Source organism: Microcaecilia unicolor, chromosome 1, assembly GCF_901765095.1.
Source record: "Microcaecilia unicolor chromosome 1, aMicUni1.1, whole genome shotgun sequence".
In the NCBI taxonomy this organism is placed as follows: Eukaryota; Metazoa; Chordata; class Amphibia; order Gymnophiona; family Siphonopidae; genus Microcaecilia; species Microcaecilia unicolor.
The window spans coordinates 154774798-154793486 of record NC_044031.1 but is presented as its reverse complement, the minus strand read 5'-3'; the positions used below and the strand labels follow the sequence as shown (position 1 = coordinate 154793486).

The window sequence follows — 18689 nt, the reverse complement described above, 5'->3', positions numbered from 1 at the left end:
GATATGGAAGGTAAAATTATGTATAATCATACCTGATAATTTTCTTTCCATTAATCATAGCTGATCAATCCATAGCCCCTCCCAGATATCTGTACTGTTTTTATTCTGGTTGCATTTCAGGTTCAAGTTTAGTCTTCAGTTACTTCAGAAAGACTTCGTGTTCAAGTTTTTTCACTTGGATTCTTCAAGAGTTAAGACGAGTTTGTGTTACAGTGAGCTGCTGCATTCCTCTCTCCTCCGTTTTACGGGGCTGGATTGAGACTTAAAATTCTGCCGGCACTCCCTCCCGCTTCGTGCGGCTGTAGGGCAGCTTTGTACCCCTCCCGCTTCGGCGGTGTTAGGGTCAGTCAGCTCCTCCCGCGGTTGCGGTTGCAGGATAAGCCAGATCCCCCCGCATCGGCGGGTGTGGTGTCCCTCCCCCGCTCCGCGGGGATGAGCTGGACGGATTCCCCTCCCCCACTTGTGTGGGGATGAGCTGGGTTAATTCCCCTCCCCCGTTTCGGCGGTGGTGAGCTGGGCAGAGTGTCCCTTCGTGGGTGTAATTCTCTAAGTGCTGAGTCCTGCGGATGGAGCTTTGATATCGACATACTGAGGAGTTTCCGGCAGCACATGACCACATATAGGGAGGCAAAAGTTTGCTCTCTATCTCCACCTGCTGGTAGATGGACACAACCCACCAGTCTATGGATTGATCAGCTATGATTAATGGAAAGAAAATTATCAGGTATGATTATACATAATTTTACCATAATAACCCTTGTTTTATTCTGTATTCTTTACTTAATTCGAGAGGTGTGGTAGCTGTGTTAGTCCACTCTTAAAGGTTATCAATAGAAATCAAACAAAATAAAACATGGAAAAGAAAATAAGATGATACCTTTTTTATTGGACATAACTTAATACATTTTTTGATTAGCTTTCGAAGGTTACCTTTCTTCGTCAGATCGGAAATAAGCAAATGTGGTAGCAGATAGTATATATAAGAGAAACATCAAAGCATTACTTTGATAGTCTGACAGAGTGGGAGGGTGGGGGTATGCATGGGGACATCAAAGCATTTCATTGATATTCTAACAGAATGGGTGTTGGTAGGTGAGAGGAGGGTAATAAACAGAAAAATACAGCTTTATGGTTTATAATGGGTTAGAAAACCCAGGTCCTTATTAAGTCCTGTTTGTTGTGTGTCAAAATATTCAATCATTCTTATTTCAAAGGTCTTATGTTCCTGTATTGTTTTAAAATTACCTTTCAGTATTCTTACTGTGAAATCACTGGTGCAGTGTTCTGGTCTTGGCCCACAGGGGTGGGGGCTTGACTGGCACCGGCTATTTTCATGTGATGTTCTGTGCAGATTGAATCTTGTCTTAAGCATCTGGCCTGTTTCTCCAATATAGCATCCTTCGTTACATTTTTTACACTGAATGATATATACCACATTGGAAGATGAGCATGTAAAATAGTCCTTTATGTTGAATATTTTTCCTTTGTGAATGACTGTGGGGTCTTGTGAAATGTTTTGGCATAGTTTGCAGCTGGCTGTGTTACACGGAAACGTGCCCTTTTCTTTTTCCGTCTGTGTTGGAAGTTTACTTCTGATCAGCTTGTGTTTTAAATTTGGTGGCTGTTGGAAGGCCCCTTGTAGTGACATACAACCCAGAGCTGGAAAAACTGAGGAAAATCATAAGAGAACTACAGCCACTACTCCAGGAAGATGAATTACTGAAAGAGATATTCCCATCCCCACCAGTGCTGGTCTAGAAATTATAGACTGGTGAGCCTGACAAAATAGCAAAATGATGGCGACAAAAAGTGGAAGACACCATGAAATAAGTGTCAGGATGGCCACTGGCTGAGTTTATTCTTATAATAAAAAAAATATGTAAAAAATACTTTTAAAAAAACCTGCAGCAATTTATTCTCCAGCTACAGTATATAGGATGTGTTAACAAGTCCCAACACAGGCCGTGTTTCGGCACACAGGCCTTCGTTTGGTCCTGCCAACACCTCGGGCGATATTAAAAATCCTGCCAATTGTGAATAGGCATGTCAATGTGAGGTGCATTGGAAGTAAGCGCAAACTTACTTGCACAACAACACTTAGGCTGGGGAACAGAATAGCATCCGCAACAGCTGTTGCTTAACCTCCAGTGCACCTCACATTGATATGCCTATTCACAATTGGCAGGATTTTAATATTGACTGCGGTGTTGAAAAGGACCCTTGACAAAGGCCTGTGTGCTGAAACATGGCTCATGTTGGGACTTGTCAACGCATCCCGTATGTTGTACCTGGAGAATAAATTGTTGCAGATTTTTAGTATTTTATATATTTTTTTATTGGAAGAATAAACTGAGCCAGTGGCCATCCTGGCACTTATTTCACGGTGTCTTCTACTTTTGGTTTGAGTATTTTTTTTTTTGTGGAAGTCTTGTTTTTCTGTTTTTTGCTTTTAAAATGGTGGAGACTACTAGAAAGAATAAAATTATTGAACCGTAAACATAAGGCTTGGATTAGTGGGACAAAGCAACATGGAATTAGCCTCACCAATTTCAATTTGCAGTATTTTTTGAAGGTGTGTCTAAACAAGTGGATAAAGGTGAGCTGGTTGATGTGTATCTGGATTTTTAGAAACCATTTGACAAAGTACTTCATGAAAGACTCAAGAAAAAGAAATCATAAGATAGTAGACAGTGTGCTATTGTAGATTTAAGAGCTGGTTAACAAATAGAAAGCAGAGTAGGACTAAATGAGTCAATATTTTCAATAGAGAAAAGTAAATAGAATCTGTGCTTGGACTACTACAGTTTAACATATTTATAAATGACCTGGAAACAAGATTAATGAATGAGGTGATCAAATTTGTTGATGGCACAATGTTTTTCAAAGTTGTTAAATCGTAAGAGGTTTGTGAGAAATTGCAGGTGGACCTTATGAGACTGGGAAACTTGCATCCAAATGGCAGATGAAATTTAATATGAGCAAGTGCAAAGTAATACACATAGGGAGGAGCAACCCAAGCTATAGTTACATGATGCAAGGTTTTATATTAGGAGTCACCAATCGGGAAAAGGATCTAAATGTCATGTTGAAATTCTCTGCTCACTGTGCAGCAGTGGCTAAGAAAGTAAATAAAAGTTAAGAATCTTTAGGAAAGGAATGGAGAGTAAAACAAAGATTATTATAATACCTTAGTATCATTCCAGGGTGTGACCATATTTTGAATGTTGGTCAGCGCACCTCTGAAAAGATATAGCTGACTTAAAAAAAAAAAAAAAGTACAGAGAAGAGTGACCAAAATGATAAAAAGGGCTAAACCCATAAGGAAAAGCAAAAGAGGTTAGAGATCTTCAGCTTGGAGAAGAGATGGCTGAGGGAGAAGTATGACAGAGGTTTATAAGAGGAGTGGTGTGGAGTAGTTAGAAATGAATCACTTGTTTACGCTTTCCAAGAATACAAGGGTTAGGAGACACACAATGAAGTTACTATAGTAATTTATTTAGAACAAATTGGAGAAAATATTTCTTCACTCGGTATGTAATTATGCTCTGGAATTCAAAGTCAGACTGTGGTAAAAGCAGTTAGATTAGCAGGGTTTTAAAAGGGTTGGCAAATTCCTGGTAGAAAAATCCATCAACCATTATTAAGGTGGATTTGAGGAAAATTCATTGCTTATTCCTGTGGTAACACCATGAATTCTATTTTACTCTTGGGATTATGCCATGTACTTCTGATCTACATTGGAAATAGGATATTGAGCTTGATGGACCTTTCATCTGTGCCACTAAGGCAATGCTTATGTACTTCTAATAATGCGGTTGCTATATGTATCAGCATAAAACACCTTTTTTTTTTCTCCAAAGACAAGCAGGACATCATATTTCCACTGATGGTTGATGTCTGATGGAGTGCTGGTACGAATACTTCCAGCATTCTAAATCTTCTAGTAGCCTTTAGCAGTGGTGATCGCACATGTGCATGCACCTTCCCGCCATCTCAGCCACTTGAGACCAGGCATTTTTCCACAGAGCTGAGGGCATATTTTCTTATGCTTTCTTCAGCGCATTTGTTTGGCTGTCTTCCCTGCTTTTTTGGTTGCTGCCTCTTCATGAGTGGTGTGGGTCCTTCCCTTTTCTTAATTTTTTCTGTTAGTCTCCTTAGTTTTTTTGCCATTTTAAGTTTCCTTTACTCTTCTGTGAGACTTTGGCCTGAGTTCTCCCACCTGGACTTTTTTCCCTCTTTTTCCAATCATTGAGCCATTTAATTTTGCTGTTGCAGTTTTTCCTCTGATGTTTCAGAAAACTCCCATTGGTTTTAAAAAGTGATCTGGGTGCAGCCAGGTCATGTCTGTGACTGATCCTCACAACTGGCTCTTGCTATGCCTAAGACCTGATCACAAAGCCTTTAATTGTAAACTCTGTCCTCAGAGGCAAAAAAGAACTCTTAAGATTTGAGATGTGCTTTGTGAAAGACTTGTTGGCACTTCTAAGTCCATTCTATCAACATCAGAGGCATCGGTCTCCTTGGCTCCCAGAGCTGCATCAGACACTGGGGATGCATTGGTGCCGTCGTTTCCACCTGCCTCAACGTTGGGCATCGATATTGCCCTTCAGGACCTACATCCTTGAATTCCACACAAAGGAGATTGGCAGGATTCGACAAGAACCTCGTTGGCCCCGCGGTAACATGATGTGTGTCAAGCAGAGGTGAGAAGCATTGGTGTCAGACCTTGAAGCATGGTGCTAGGAGCTCTGGAACACTGGCATCACCAGTACCTGAATCTTACCAAAATCAGGCCCAGGTCTCTGATTCAACCGTGCTATTTTCCCAGGCTGTTCCTGCTCCGGCCCTGCCTTTACAGATGTCTGCCCTCAAGGAGTGGTTCTAGGTAACATTACAGGAGGAGATGGGATGTATCTTGGCTCTCAACAACACCGAGGCATCAAGGATGTCGGTGTCTTCTTTGGTACTACCTCAGCTATCCCTGGAGACCAATACCTTACCTGTTGGCCCCACTGGGCATTGGAGCCAGCACCAGCCAAGACGGTGCTCCTCTACAGTCTATTGGGGAAAGAAGCATCCTTTGAGGCCAGGAGAAAGACCCATTCCTCTGCACTCCAGCCCAGAATCTGGTCCAAGGTTGGCACGGACTCGGATGTCTTGGGAAAAATACTTTGCTGAGTTTGATTCTGACCCCTCCTGGGCATCTGAGTTAGAATCAGAGGACCTCTTGGAGGAGGAATCCCTTGGACTCCCCTCAGACCTCTCCACTTCATAAGATGAGAATCTCCCCAAGAGGAGCTTTCGTTTGTCACTTTTCTTTTTGTTTTGTGGGAGATGGCTCAGTCTTTCCCTTTTAAGTTGGATTTTGAGGATGAGTGCAGGGCCGAGATGCTGAACTTCAACTACAGTTTCCCTCCTAAGGAGGCTGTGACAGTGCCTGCACAGCATCCTTCAGGCTGTGCAGATAAGGAACTGAGAAAATCCCCTCTCTGTGTAACCTATTCACAAGAAGGCTGTCTCCATGTAAAGAGTTCAGAAGGCTCCCGGATTCAAGAAGCAAGAGCTTCCTCACCATTCCACAGTGGTCCAATATGCCCTCAGAAGAGCCAGAATTTTCTAGTCGCCCTGCTGGACATGGTTCAGGCTTGAGTCGCCGTACGAATTTCAAGGGCGGATGCCCTGGTCAGCATCGCCCACCAGGTTTGGCAAAGCCAGCAAGTCACGGCTCATCATATGTTGAGGTTGTTAGGCCATGTGGCCTCCACTGTACATGTCACATCCATATCACACCTCCATTTGAGAGCAGCCTATTGGACTGTAGTCTCCAAGTGGCACCTGGCCAAGGGAAACCTGTAGAATTATTATTATGATGATTCTTTTATATATCACTTTTCTGTGGTACAGTCAGTGGTTTATGTATTGCATTCAGTCACTTTCTCTGTCCCTAGTGGGCTCACAATCTAAGTTTTGTTGGCATGTAAGCAGCTCTTGGCTAACCAAGATTGTCCAGATACCCCCATGGGTTACATTATCACTGTTGCTCTGGAACTTATTGATTTGCTCTTATGGTGGACAATTTCGCACATTTTAGTGGGACTGTCATTCCAAATTACTTCACACAAGATGCTAATGATGGATGTGATACTTGTGGGGTTGTCCGCGCTATGTTGGGATGAGAGGATGAGACAGTGTGTTTTTTCTTTATTCAGTTTTAGTTGAAATGCATTTGCCCATGAGTCCATGATGTTCAAGCAGAGCATGATTTTGTTGGTGATTTCTGTCAGTTTAGTTTTGTAAGGAATGTATATTATGACATTGTCTACATAGATGAAAGGGTTAAGGCCTTGGTTGGATAAGGACTTGGCTAGTGGGGTTGATCAGTGATAGTGGTGATCCTTGTGGTACTCCACAGTCTGCTTTCCACGGTGATGATATGTTTAGTTTGGTTTTACTTGATATGTTCTTGTGGTTAGGAGTGGGGCATCTCCATGGTGGATCTCTTTGCCACTCACCTTAACAACAAGGTTTCTCAATTCTGCTCCAGACTGGTCACATGGCAGACTAGTGTTGGATGCTTTTCTCCTTGATTTGGGGAAGTGGCTTCTGAATGGTTTTCCTCTCATACCTCTAGTGGGGAAGACTTGGCTGAAACTCAGTCAGGACTGGGGAACCATGATCCTTATGCCCTTTTTGCGAAGACAGATATATGGTTCCTTCTACTTCTGGAGTTGTCCTCTGAATATCTGTGTACTGTTTTCCAGCCCCCAGAATGAGGAGACTCCCAGCCTCCAATTTCTAGCAGTCATGGCTTGGATGATGAGAACTTATAAATTGCATCCCTTCAGCTGCATGAGGTGTCTCTGAGGTCCTGCTTGCTTCCAGGAAAGACTCCACTAAAATTTTAATTGGATGAGGTTTGCTTTCTAGTATGACAGCAAGGCCGTATAATCCTTTTTTTCTTCCCTATACAAAACCAGCTTGAATACCTTTTACATCTTTCAGAGTCTCCTCTAAAACTAAGTCCATAAGTGTTCACCTTGGTGCAGTTGGTGCTTACCATCACCATGTGGAAGGTAATCCTATCTTTGTGCAGCCCCTAGTTGCTCGTTTTATGAGAGGTTTGCTTTTGATGTAACCCCTAGTTAGACCTCCAATAGTGCCATGATGAGACCTCAACATTGTTCTCACGTAGCTAATGAAAGCTCCTTTTAAGGCATTTGACTCATGGTACCTGATCTGGAAGGTCTTGTTTTTGGTGACCCTCCATGTTCAACATGGAGGGTCAGTGAGTTGATCCAACTTACAGAAAGTTCATTACAACAAAGTAGTTCTCCTCATACATCCTAAGTTGGTGGTTTTCACACAATAAATATGCATGAGATGTATTAACATGCACTTCCTCCATTGCTTTCAAATATCTCTAATGCATATTCATTGTGGGTATTTGAGGACTGGGCTGAAAACTACTGTCCTAAGTTAGTTTCTAAAGTAGCATCGAAATTCCTAGTCTCTTGTCCTGCCAACATTTTTCCCAAAACCTTGTGCCATCCTGGTGAAAGCAAGCTGCACACTTTGCTACAAGTGAGCCTTGGCCTTCTATCTAGAGCGGGCTGAAATCCACAGACAGTCCACCCAGCTTTTTATTTCTTTTGACCCAAGTAGGATGGGGGCATCCATCGGTTCATGCACTTTATCCAGTTGTCCAGCAGATTGTATCTTTTGCTTCTGCCCAGACTGGGCTGGCTCTGAAGGGAAATGTCACATCTCACAATTTGAGCCATGACTGCATTGGTAGCCCACTTAAGGTCAGTCTCCATTGAGAAGATTTATTATTTATGCATTTTATGTATTTAAAATGTTTATAACCTGCGCTTACCACAGTTCTAGGTGGAGATTTGTAAAGCTTCGACATGGTCATCAGTCCACACATTCACATCTCACTACTGTCTAGAGCAGGATTCTTGATGTCACAGCTAGTTCGATGAGACAATCCTGCAGAATTTATTCCTGGTCTAGAATCCAACTCTAAGCCCTTTTTATATTCTATTCCAGGCTGCACAAAAAAAAAAAGCAGATGTTCCTTTTATTGATTTCTTGTAGGCCTTGCCTATTTCAGCACCCCCCCCCCATTACCTTTTTTTTTTTTTTCTTTCTCTGTGAACTTGGTAGCTACAGATCCCCATCAGTGATAATATGCTGTTGTGCTTGTCCTTGGAGAAGGCAGTTAGTTACCTGTAGCAGGCGTTCTCTGAGGACAGCAGGACACATATTAATACCCTACCACATACCCTAGGAGTTGTATTCTACTGCTTGGTCCCACGTGACTGAGGCAGGCAGGAAGGTGTGTGTTCATGCATGGTTGGTGCTGCCAAAGGCTTCTAGGTGATTTAGAATGCTGGGCAACATCTGTACCAGGTTCCGTTGGATGACATCACCCATCAGTGATAATAGGTGTCCTGCTGTCCTCAGAACACCAGCTACAGGTGAGAAACTTGCTTTTGCCACGAACTTGAATAACAGTGTTACTTTTTTTTTTTAATTTCTTAGTGTTTAGAGGAAATGAAAAAAGAAGCTAGGCCAATTAGGATTGACAGAAGGTTGACAGGCTCCAATATGATTGATGAACCTCTTCAGCAAGTGAGTATTTATGTAATGTTTCTGTCTTAAAAGCATATTTACATCATTTTTCATCTTGAGCTAGAGGAAAGGTTTCAAGCCTTTGGGTGTGATTAAGAAAGAGAAAGATGGGAGTCTGCTGAGGATGGACAGAAAACTGTAGGAGGTTGAGCATTGGAGGGGGGAGCGGGAAGAGAGATGGAGGAGGCTAATGGCTCTTTTTACTAAGCTGTGCTAAAAAGTGGCCATAGCATACTCTTGCACCAGTCTTTCCCATGTGCTAAGGTCATTTTTAGCAATGCTGGAAAATGGCTGATTTTTTCTATTTTTTGAATTAACGGCCGTGCACTAAAGTTGCCATTAGCTTGCAGCTTTTAACAAAAGTTAGTGTGAGCACTTAACGACGTCTGCGTGCTTATCCTGCGCTAATCAGCACGCAGTAATGCAGATGTGCTGATTAGCACAGAAACACCCACTCTACATAATAAACATTTCTAGCGTCAGCTCCACTGTTCTGAACCAATGGGTGTTACTCCTTCGTACCAGCAGGTGGTGGTAATGAAAACTGAATCCTACTAGTGACATCACCAGCATAAGCTATGGTGCTGCCTGGAACAATCCAGTATTTTTCTCTACCTTCTGCAGGTGGTAGATTGTTCTGACAGTTCTCCTGTCCCTGGCCTATCCCTCTGCTCTGTTGACTGTGGCCCAGATGCACTAAACCTTAACGACCCTTTAACAAAGAAATTCTTAACCGTTGCATGCATTAAAGGCCTTTTTCCGACGAAGCAAGCAGCTAATGAAAACGGAATACAAACGAGTAACTACCATTGTAATGTGGACGATTCGGGATGCACTAACAATACCGACGATTACACCGAATCATTTACCGCGACATATTAAACGTATGGTCAGAGCAGTCGTAAAGGCCTGAGCTGTCATCTCCCCGCTTCCCCCGCACCTTAAAATTCCAAGCTGGCATGTTGAAAAACAAAATAAACACAAACGTGGCTCCCTGCTTCCCTCTGCATACAATAGAAATGAAACGAAAACAAAATCAAAAAAAGACCGGGAAGGGGCAAGGGCGCTCGTCAGGAGCATCCTGTATGGACGGCCTTGCCTCCGTCCCCCCCCCCCCTCCCCTAGGTCGCCACTGCTCCCCGCTTCCGCATGTATTAAATAAATAAAAAAAAAAAAAAGTTTAGCAGCCCCGGTCCCCCTCCCTTCCTCTCTCTCTTTTTCTCCTCCCACAGCTCCGCCTCCTGCCATCCTCCGTCCCCCTGAGCTTGTCGCCGCCACTCCCCCCTCTACCGGACCCCCTCTCCGCTTTACCGGCCTGCGCACCTCTTTGTGAAGGCACTGCATGGGCAAGAACAGCTGATCGGCAATCAGTGCTGCCTTCTCCGACGTCCCTCTGTTCTTCCTGGGCCCGCCCTCCTCTGACGTGGCTGCTCTGCGCATGCTTTATGGACAGATTAACGACGGGGATTACACTTCTGTAATGCATTCAACTTTCAAATACCGAACATGTGGGACTTCTGTTTTTAGTGCATTCTTCGTTTTTTCAACTTCGGTAAGGACTTTTACGTTTTTGATTTTTTAACGTATGGTTGATGCATCTGGGCGTGTGACTGCACAGCAGCAGGTGTTAGGTTGTGTTGACAGTGCTTCTTTCCCTAGCCTAGCTCCCTGCTCTGCTGGCTGCGACTGCACAGCGTGATTGAGCCTAATGGCTGCTCCCAGGTCACAGTCTCGGGACCCTACCTGGTTGAGCTCGGAGCGTGGCTCTGAAGCCCCCACTCTTACTTCTTAGTGCCATTGTGTGAGGTTTTGGCTCAGCCCTATTGGACCTTGCTCGAGGTGTACAAGCCCCATCTTCCATTCCTCTTGCCTGTTTACCCTATTTGGGTGTGCTGCCCCCCCCCCCCCCCCCCCCCCCCCCAGGCACCTCCTGCAGCTCCCAGGCTTTCCAAAAGTGCTCACTTCCTGCAGCACATATACCCCTTGCTAGCTTTATTCCTTTTGTCAGGGTTTAATGCTATGGTAAAGAATTAAGTAGGGAATTTCCCTTGAGGCACACCCAGATAGAGCAGGGGACAGCTGAGATGCTGTAGCCATGGACTTGAAGTAGGCCGGGGCAGTCACAGGCCTGTGTGTGTCTGCCATGTGGTAGAGCATACTGGTGGCACATGCTGCGTGGAGCTGAGCAGGGATAATGGATTGTTTTTCTAGTGTGTAAATGTGGCCTTCCTCAGTCTGTCTCTTTTTCTCTCAGTGAGCATTTTACATGTGCTGTTACCTCCCCCCCCCCCCCCCCCCCTCAGCTCAAATGGAGGGTAAGCAAACATGTGGACAATGGGGAGCCGGTTGATATTGTATATCTGGATATTGTATATCTGGATTTTCAGAAGGCGTTTGACAAAGTGCCGCACGAAAGACTCCTGAAGAAATTGCAGAGTCATGGAATCGGAGGTAGGGTATTATTATGGATTAAGAACTGGTTGAAAGATAGGAAGCAGAGAGTAGGATTGCGTGGCCAGTATTCTCAGTGGAGGAGGGTAGTTAGTGGGGTCCCGCAGGGGTCTGTGCTGGGTCCGTTGCTTTTTAATGTATTTATAAATGACCTAGAGATGGGAATAACTAGTGAGGTAATTAAATTCGCCGATGACACAAAATTATTCAGGGTCGTCAAGTCGCAGGAGGAATGTGAACGATTACAGGAGGACCTTGCGAGACTGGGAGAATGGGCGTGCAAGTGGCAGATGAAGTTCAATGTTGACAAGTGCAAAGTGATGCATGTGGGTAAGAGGAACCCGAATTATAGCTACGTCTTGCAAGGTTCCGCGTTAGGAGTTACGGATCAAGAAAGGGATCTGGGTGTCGTCGTCGATGATACGCTGAAACCTTCTGCTCAATGTGCTGCTGCGGCTAGGAAAGCGAATAGAATGTTGGGTGTTATTAGGAAGGGTATGGAGTCCAGGTGTGCGGATGTTATAATGCCGTTGTATCGCTCCATGGTGCGACCGCACCTGGAGTATTGTGTTCAGTACTGGTCTCCGTATCTCAAAAAAGATATAGTAGAATTGGAAAAGGTACAGCGAAGGGCGACGAAAATGATAGTGGGGATGGGACGACTTTCCTACGAAGAGAGGCTGAGAAGGCTAGGGCTTTTCAGCTTGGAGAAGAGACGGCTGAGGGGAGATATGATAGAAGTGTATAAAATAATGAGTGGAATGGATCGGGTGGATGTGAAGCGACTGTTCACGCTATCCAAAAATACTAGGACTAGAGGGCATGAGTTGAAGCTACAGTGTGGTAAATTTAAAACGAATCGGAGAAAATTTTTCTTCACCCAACGTGTAATTAGACTCTGGAATTCGTTGCCGGAGAACGTGGTACGGGCGGTTAGCTTGACGGAGTTTAAAAAGGGGTTAGATAGATTCCTAAAGGACAAGTCCATAGACCGCTATTAAATGGACTTGGAAAAATTCCGCATTTTTAGGTATAACTTGTCTGGAATGTTTTTACGTTTGGGGAGCGTGCCAGGTGCCCTTGACCTGGATTGGCCACTGTCGGTGACAGGATGCTGGGCTAGATGGACCTTTGGTCTTTCCCAGTATGGCACTACTTATGTACTTATGTACTTATGTACTGGCTGTTAAAATCCTCTCTTCTCTCTCAGACTGGAGGACAATTCCCTGGTTAAGTAATGAGCTTTTTCATTCCTATCTACCCCAGGTCTTTCTGCAGGTGGGAGTCCCGGTGGGGCCCTGGAGGTTTTTTTGGCTCCATAGCATAATCCAGATGGTTAAGCAGGCCCTACATAGGTCCCCTCTTGGGACTAATCCTAGTCTTTACTCTCAGCACTGTAGAGTGTATCTGGTCGTTCCAGGGGGGGTCTGTGTTGTTCAGAGGGAGTGGAGGAGGACTTGGAGGTTCTCTTGAGCTCTCAGTCCCCCATGGATACTGGTTCTGAGGACCCTTCCTGTCATGAGGCTATGGAGGAGTGATCCCTTGGCTTCTGGTCCTTTTTTGTCGTGAGGAGCAGTCTTACCTCTTAGACGAGGTCATGGGGGCTTCGGCCATGCTTAAGCCTCCTGCAGCGGGCCCCTTGGGGCCTAAAGCATTTTCCACTCCAAGGCCCTCATCTGCATGATGGTGGCGGAGTGGGAGTCCCTGGATAGGCCCCCTCGGGGTTGCTGGGGCTCTTGCTCAACTCTGTGTTTTTGCTGAGGAGGTGAAGGTGGACACCCTGGTAACTGTGGTTATGAAGGTGATCACTGTACCTGTCCAAGGGGGCTCGGCCCTTAGGGATCTTCATTAAACGTATGTGGCACAGCAGCTCCGCATGGCCTTTTTCAGTGGAGGCCCCAGCATTCAGGCTGCTATTTGTGGTGGTTTTGCAGCTCCATGCTGTGTTGGATCCAACAGTTGCTGTAGTCTCCGTAGACTTCTTGGCTGGAGACTTCTTTATGGGCAGACATCCTATTAAACAACAGCAACAACAAGATGGCTGCCGAATGCAGGACTTAAGAACCGTTAGCTCCTGAGCCGTTCTCGGGTTAGGCTGTTGTCAGATTTTGCTGGTACCTGCCTCATTTGATCTCACGGATTATTGGATTCCTCTTGGTTTACTGTCATGGCACTGATCGCTGTGGGGAGCATGTTGAATTGCTGACCGACTAACTTGCAGTCGTCTGAGCTAACTCACTGCCAGCGCTTCAACAAGTCGGGAGCTACTGGGTATTATACATTTTGGGTACTTTCTGCTCGACTTGTTCCTGGCAGCCTTTTCCAGCGAGTCCAAAAGTCCGTTAACTCTCCAAAGTGCCCCGCCTTCTCTGCCGCTAAACATCTGTTGTTCGCCGGCATCCACCTCCCTAACAGTTGATCATTGTTGAAGTTTCAGTGCCAGTAAACGGATTCCAGCGCTAGCTCTACTGCCCTGCTGCTTGAGAAGTGCCCCGTCTTCTTCGCCGCTAATCAGCTGTTGTTCGCTGGCATCCACCTCCCTAACAGCTGATCGCTGCTGTAGTTTCAGTGCCTGTGAACAAAATTCCAACGCCAACTTTCCTGCCCTACTGTTTGAGCAGAAGTGCATACGACGGACTCCAGTTTAATCGAGGGGTGCCTCCTCATGGTATTGGGCTCTCATTCACTGCAACTTCATCTGCAACAGCCGGTGCCATTTTGAATGTCAACTATTAATGACTGCCTCCAATATGAACATGTTTAAGTCTTTCTTCGCATGTTATTTTCTTTCCTTATTTTACTTCTCACTTTCCATTTCACCAACTGAAAACAATTATATTCCCTTTCTACATAATCCATTTAGATTTCCAAGCAGACCTTCCAGTCATTATGTCAAACGTCTATTGCATGGCAAGTATTACCATTTCTAGAATATACCAGCCACAGACCGTCAACTTGTAAAACTTTATTCTTCACAGACCTTGAAGTCCTCCTCTTACACTATCCATGTGGGTTATGTTAATGCCAGATCTGTGGTCAATAAAACTACAATACTCACAGATTGGATTACCTCAGATAACCTTGACCTGGTCTTCCTCACAGAAACTTGGGTCCATAATCAGACTGATCCTATTTTACTTGACTTATGCCCCTCAGGTTATAAACTAGTCCACTGGCCACGGTCTGGAAAGAGAGGTGGAGGTATTGCACTTATTTATTTCTCCAACTTCATTATAGAACCCATTGCAGACTCCATAACACCGCATCTTGAAATCGCTTCTATCAGAATCCATAACAAAACCTTACTTGGTCACCTGACCTGCATCCTGTTATACAGACCGCCTAGCAACTGGAACGATGCACAGCCTCTTTTTTGCGGATTTTGTTTCTAACACATGTTTGTCCAGTCCCAATATACTCATTCTAGGAGACATAAATTTGCATCTAGAAAACTATTTTTCTAACCACACGCGTGATTGCTTCGACTTTCTCCATTCCTGGGACTTCTCCTGCTGGAATCATCAAGCAACCCACTCAAAAGGACACACTCTTGACCTTCTCTCCCTCAAGACAGCCGATAAGCATAATCTGCAATTAACCAAAGTTCATTGGTCAGCTATCCCTTGGTCAGATCATTTTAAGCTCAAATGTTCCATTTTATGGCAGGTAAAAGGTCCACAGCATACTCAAGCCCAAACGACATATACTACAAGAGGTTATATTGACTCTAAGGTATTCTGGCAGTCAATCTACAAGACAGATTGGCCAGAGCCGGTGGATTCTGAAAACTTCTTCACACACTGGGAAGAACAATGCAGAAGAATTTTGGATACCATAGCTCCCCTCAGAACAAGGACAGCAAAAAGGAGCGTCATGCCCCATGGTTTAATGATGATCTTAAGAAACTTAAAACCAATAGCAGAAGACTCGAACGGGCCTGGAGAAAGCACTAGGACACTCATCATCTCAATGCATGGAAGCAATCTCAGAGAACGTTCAAATATGCAATTAGGCAATCTAGATAACTCTACTACAAAACCAAAATAGGCTCGGATTACAATGACATGAAAAAACTCTACTTTTTTGTTCACAAATGAATGGATACTACAGCGCTCACATCTTCCAGTAAAGATGTCCCATCTGCTGCAAATCTGGCCAAGCTTTTCAAAGAAAAACTCAAAAAATTACAGAGTTCCCTGCCTCAGAACAATTCCAGCGTTAGTGATTTCATCAGTGGCCTGGATCCGGGTACAGGAGAGCACCCAGTTGACTGATCTTTTTCACACTTCACACCTCTTTCTTTTGATTCTGTCACGCAGGAGTTCTGCAGATTCTCAAGGAAATTTTGCAAACTAGATATTTGTCCGAACTATTTACTCCAATGTGCCCCTACCTGCTTCCTCACTGATTTGACGCTACATTTTAACTTCATGCTTGGTATAGGAAAGTTTCCTGTAAACTATGGAAACATCTTACCCCGATTCCCAAAGATGCCAAGAAAAAAAGCCATGATCTAACCGACTATTGTCTGATTACATCTATTCCGCTTTTTGTGAAATTAATGGAGAGCATGGTGAACAAACGACGAGTATTTGGACAAGTACAATATTTTGCATGACTCGCAGTCGGGATTCCCTTTGCTCCATAGTACTGAGTCCGTGCTCATCACACTCCTGACCAACTTTAAAAGGGAAATATAGCTGTAGGAAAGAGTATTTTGCTGTTAGAATTCGACATGTCTAGTGCTTTTGACATGGTGAACCATCACATCCTACTGCAGCTCCTCGATTACTTTGGAGCCAGTGGAAATGTATTAGCATGGTTGAAAGGCTTTTTAACCTCAAGAACCTACCAAGTGAACTCCAGCTCAAGCTTATCTCCTCTTTGGAAGGCAGACTGTGGTGTGCCACAGGGCTCCCCACTTTCGCCAACTCTCTTCAACATCATGTTGATACCTCTGGCCACAGCCCTATCCAAACTAGGACTCAACCCGTTTATTTATGCAGATGACATCACAATCTCTATTCCTTTTAAAAAATACCTATTTTTAGCATGCGGTTTGTGCACGCAGATTGCATAATTATTGTGGGGACACCTCAGCATATCCCACAATAAGCCCTTTTAAGTTGCAATAAGCATGTGGTAGTGCTTACTGCAGCTTAATGAAGGGAGCCCTACGTGAGCTAGGAGTTGACCTCAGGTAAACCTGAGGAGTGGTTCAAAGCAAAGGAAGAACCTGACAGGTATAGATACTGTTGATGTGTTGGAAGACCAGGTATTGTATGTTGTTTAAGTACAGAAAACTTGTTAATTCAAGGTAGTGATTATATTGTCTTACATGAATAAATAATCTGTAGAATTTTAAAATATTGTATTTGCGGAATGTCTTGCACAGGATTCTTCAGGCGCAAGGTTAATCTGACAAATTAGAGGTTATGTAGAGGATCTGTAAATAGTAACTTGTGCGCTAATTGTTGCCCATATAGATTGTCGTAATAATGTGTGCTTTTAGGTTTGCCTGCCAAGTTTGTTTATGTTGCATTTCACCCCTACTTCTTTGCATATCACTGTGTTTTGAATTGCAAGACAACTATACTCCAGTATTAAAAACCCAAAACTGGTGGTTGCAGTACTGGTGTAATAACTAGGCATGTGCATTGTCAAAAAGCTTTCATTTTTGATTTTTTTTAGCTTCCTGATTTTTGGACATAGTTTTTGTTCATTTCAGACATATATTAATAAAAAGTGTTTAATGCATATTATTAGAAGATATAACTTACACAAGCAAAAAAGCCTGTTTTGCGAAAAATGAAACGGACCCTAGGAAGGCTATCGTCTAAGCGATTTTTTTCTCTCTCCCCCCCCCCCCCCCCCCCCCATGTCCAGCGATTCTCCCATCCAATCCATGTCCAGTGACTCTCGTGTAAGTGATTTCTCCTGTTTCCCCTGCACTCCCCTCCATGTCCAGCGATTCTGCCCTCGTCTCCCACAGCAGCCCTCTTTTCCTTCCTGCCACCCTGCCTTTAAAACTTTCCTTTTACCTACTACTACTTATCATTTCTATAGCGCTACTAGTCGTACGCAGCGCTCATGTCACAGCAGCAGCAGGCTCGGGTCGCATCGCCTCCAGCCTTCCCTTTCCTTCCCTCTGTGTCCTGCCCTCCTAGACAAAATGACAGAGGAGGGCGGGACACTGAGAGGGAAGGGAAAGCTGGAGGCGAGCTGACGTAAGCTCATTTGCATTCGGTTACAAACTCAGCCAGCCATCCAGGGATGCAGATGGACAAATTATTATATAGAGAGATATTGAGTTTCCATGCACAAAATTTTTTTTAAGGCATACTAACAAAACTCATTACGTACTGATGAAGGCACACACCTAGTAATGGAGCTTAAAGCCATTTGAAATTTAGTACCAAACTATCTAAACTCTCATCTGACACTGTACTACCCTGTGAATCTAGATCAACACATGAAAGATTTATCAGTAAAATGGAGACATATAGGATCCTTTCAACGAGTATTCTCATGTTTTTTTTCCAGTGATATAGAATGTTCTCCCTAAAGATTTGCAGCTGACTGAAAACCAATATGGGGCTTCTAAAGACTGACCAGCTGATATTCAGCCATTGACAGTGAGTGATTTTTAAAGGCTTACTGTTGTCAGCTAAATTAGCTCTGCATGTTCAGTGCCGGGCCACGTCCAAGCACCAACACTGAATATCCAGGGCTAATTGTCCCTGTGCTGGCGACCAGAGCTTATACTGGTTCCGGCAAAGCCAGAATGCACGTAAGATGGCTACATGAGCCCTGGCTGAATGTTGGCCAGGACCTGCATAAGGGATGAACTGCGGCTCAGCCCCTTGGATCCCCTTTACATTCCTCTGAAGCAGCCCCTTCCTTCTGATCTGCCTCCCAAACCTTCCATACTGAAGCAGACTCTTCTTTCTGATCCCCTTCTACCCCACCCCCGACTAGTTGACCCCACCACTCAGAATAGACCCCTTATCTGGACCTACCTGAAGTTCCTGGTGGTTCAACAGGGGCGATGAAGGTCACCTCTTTATTCCCTTACCCTTAATTGTTCTGTCTGTCTGCCTGTCTTATCTAGATTGTGAGCTCTTTGAGCAGGGACTGTCTTTTTTGTGTATGGTGTACAGCATTGCGTATGCCTTGTAGCGCTATAGAAATGATTAGTAGTAATAGTAGTAAGGAGTAGAGACCGCTTGTTCCTGCCCCTAGTGGCTGTAACAACAAAATAGGAGATCGGAAGGAGGGGGATCAGAAAGATGGGCACCAGAGTTATGTTATGCAAGTACTGGCTGATATTCAATCCTGGCTCCTTAAGACAGCTTTTGAACAGTCCTGAACTCACCCTGTGTTCTATGTGCGTGCTGGTACTTAATATTGTGGGTCCTGCATAACTGGTGGGTCCTGCATAACTGATGGCTCCTCCCCAGCTCTGCCCCTGGCCTACCCACTTTGGAAATAACTGGTCAGAGCCAATATTCATCGCAACCGCCCAGTTGAGTATTGGTATGGGCCATGCATTTGATATTTGTGGTACAACTAAAGCGGTTTACGTATTATATACAGGCAGC

General features: G+C 44.3%; 1 protein-coding gene across 3 annotated transcripts in view; it reads left to right on the top strand.

Moving 5' to 3' along the window:
* SNX13 (sorting nexin 13) overlaps window positions 1-18689 on the top strand; it is a 483917-nt gene that overhangs the window by 66809 nt on the left and 398419 nt on the right. For 2 of the 3 annotated variants that reach the window (XM_030201510.1, XM_030201500.1), the window contains one exon: window positions 8548-8637. In XM_030201510.1, the coding sequence (XP_030057370.1) occupies window positions 8548-8637 (90 nt within the window). Of the gene's footprint in view, window positions 1-6725; window positions 6731-8477; window positions 8484-8547; window positions 8638-18689 lie in introns of those variants that run through there. The other variant, XM_030201519.1, reaches the window with a different exon arrangement.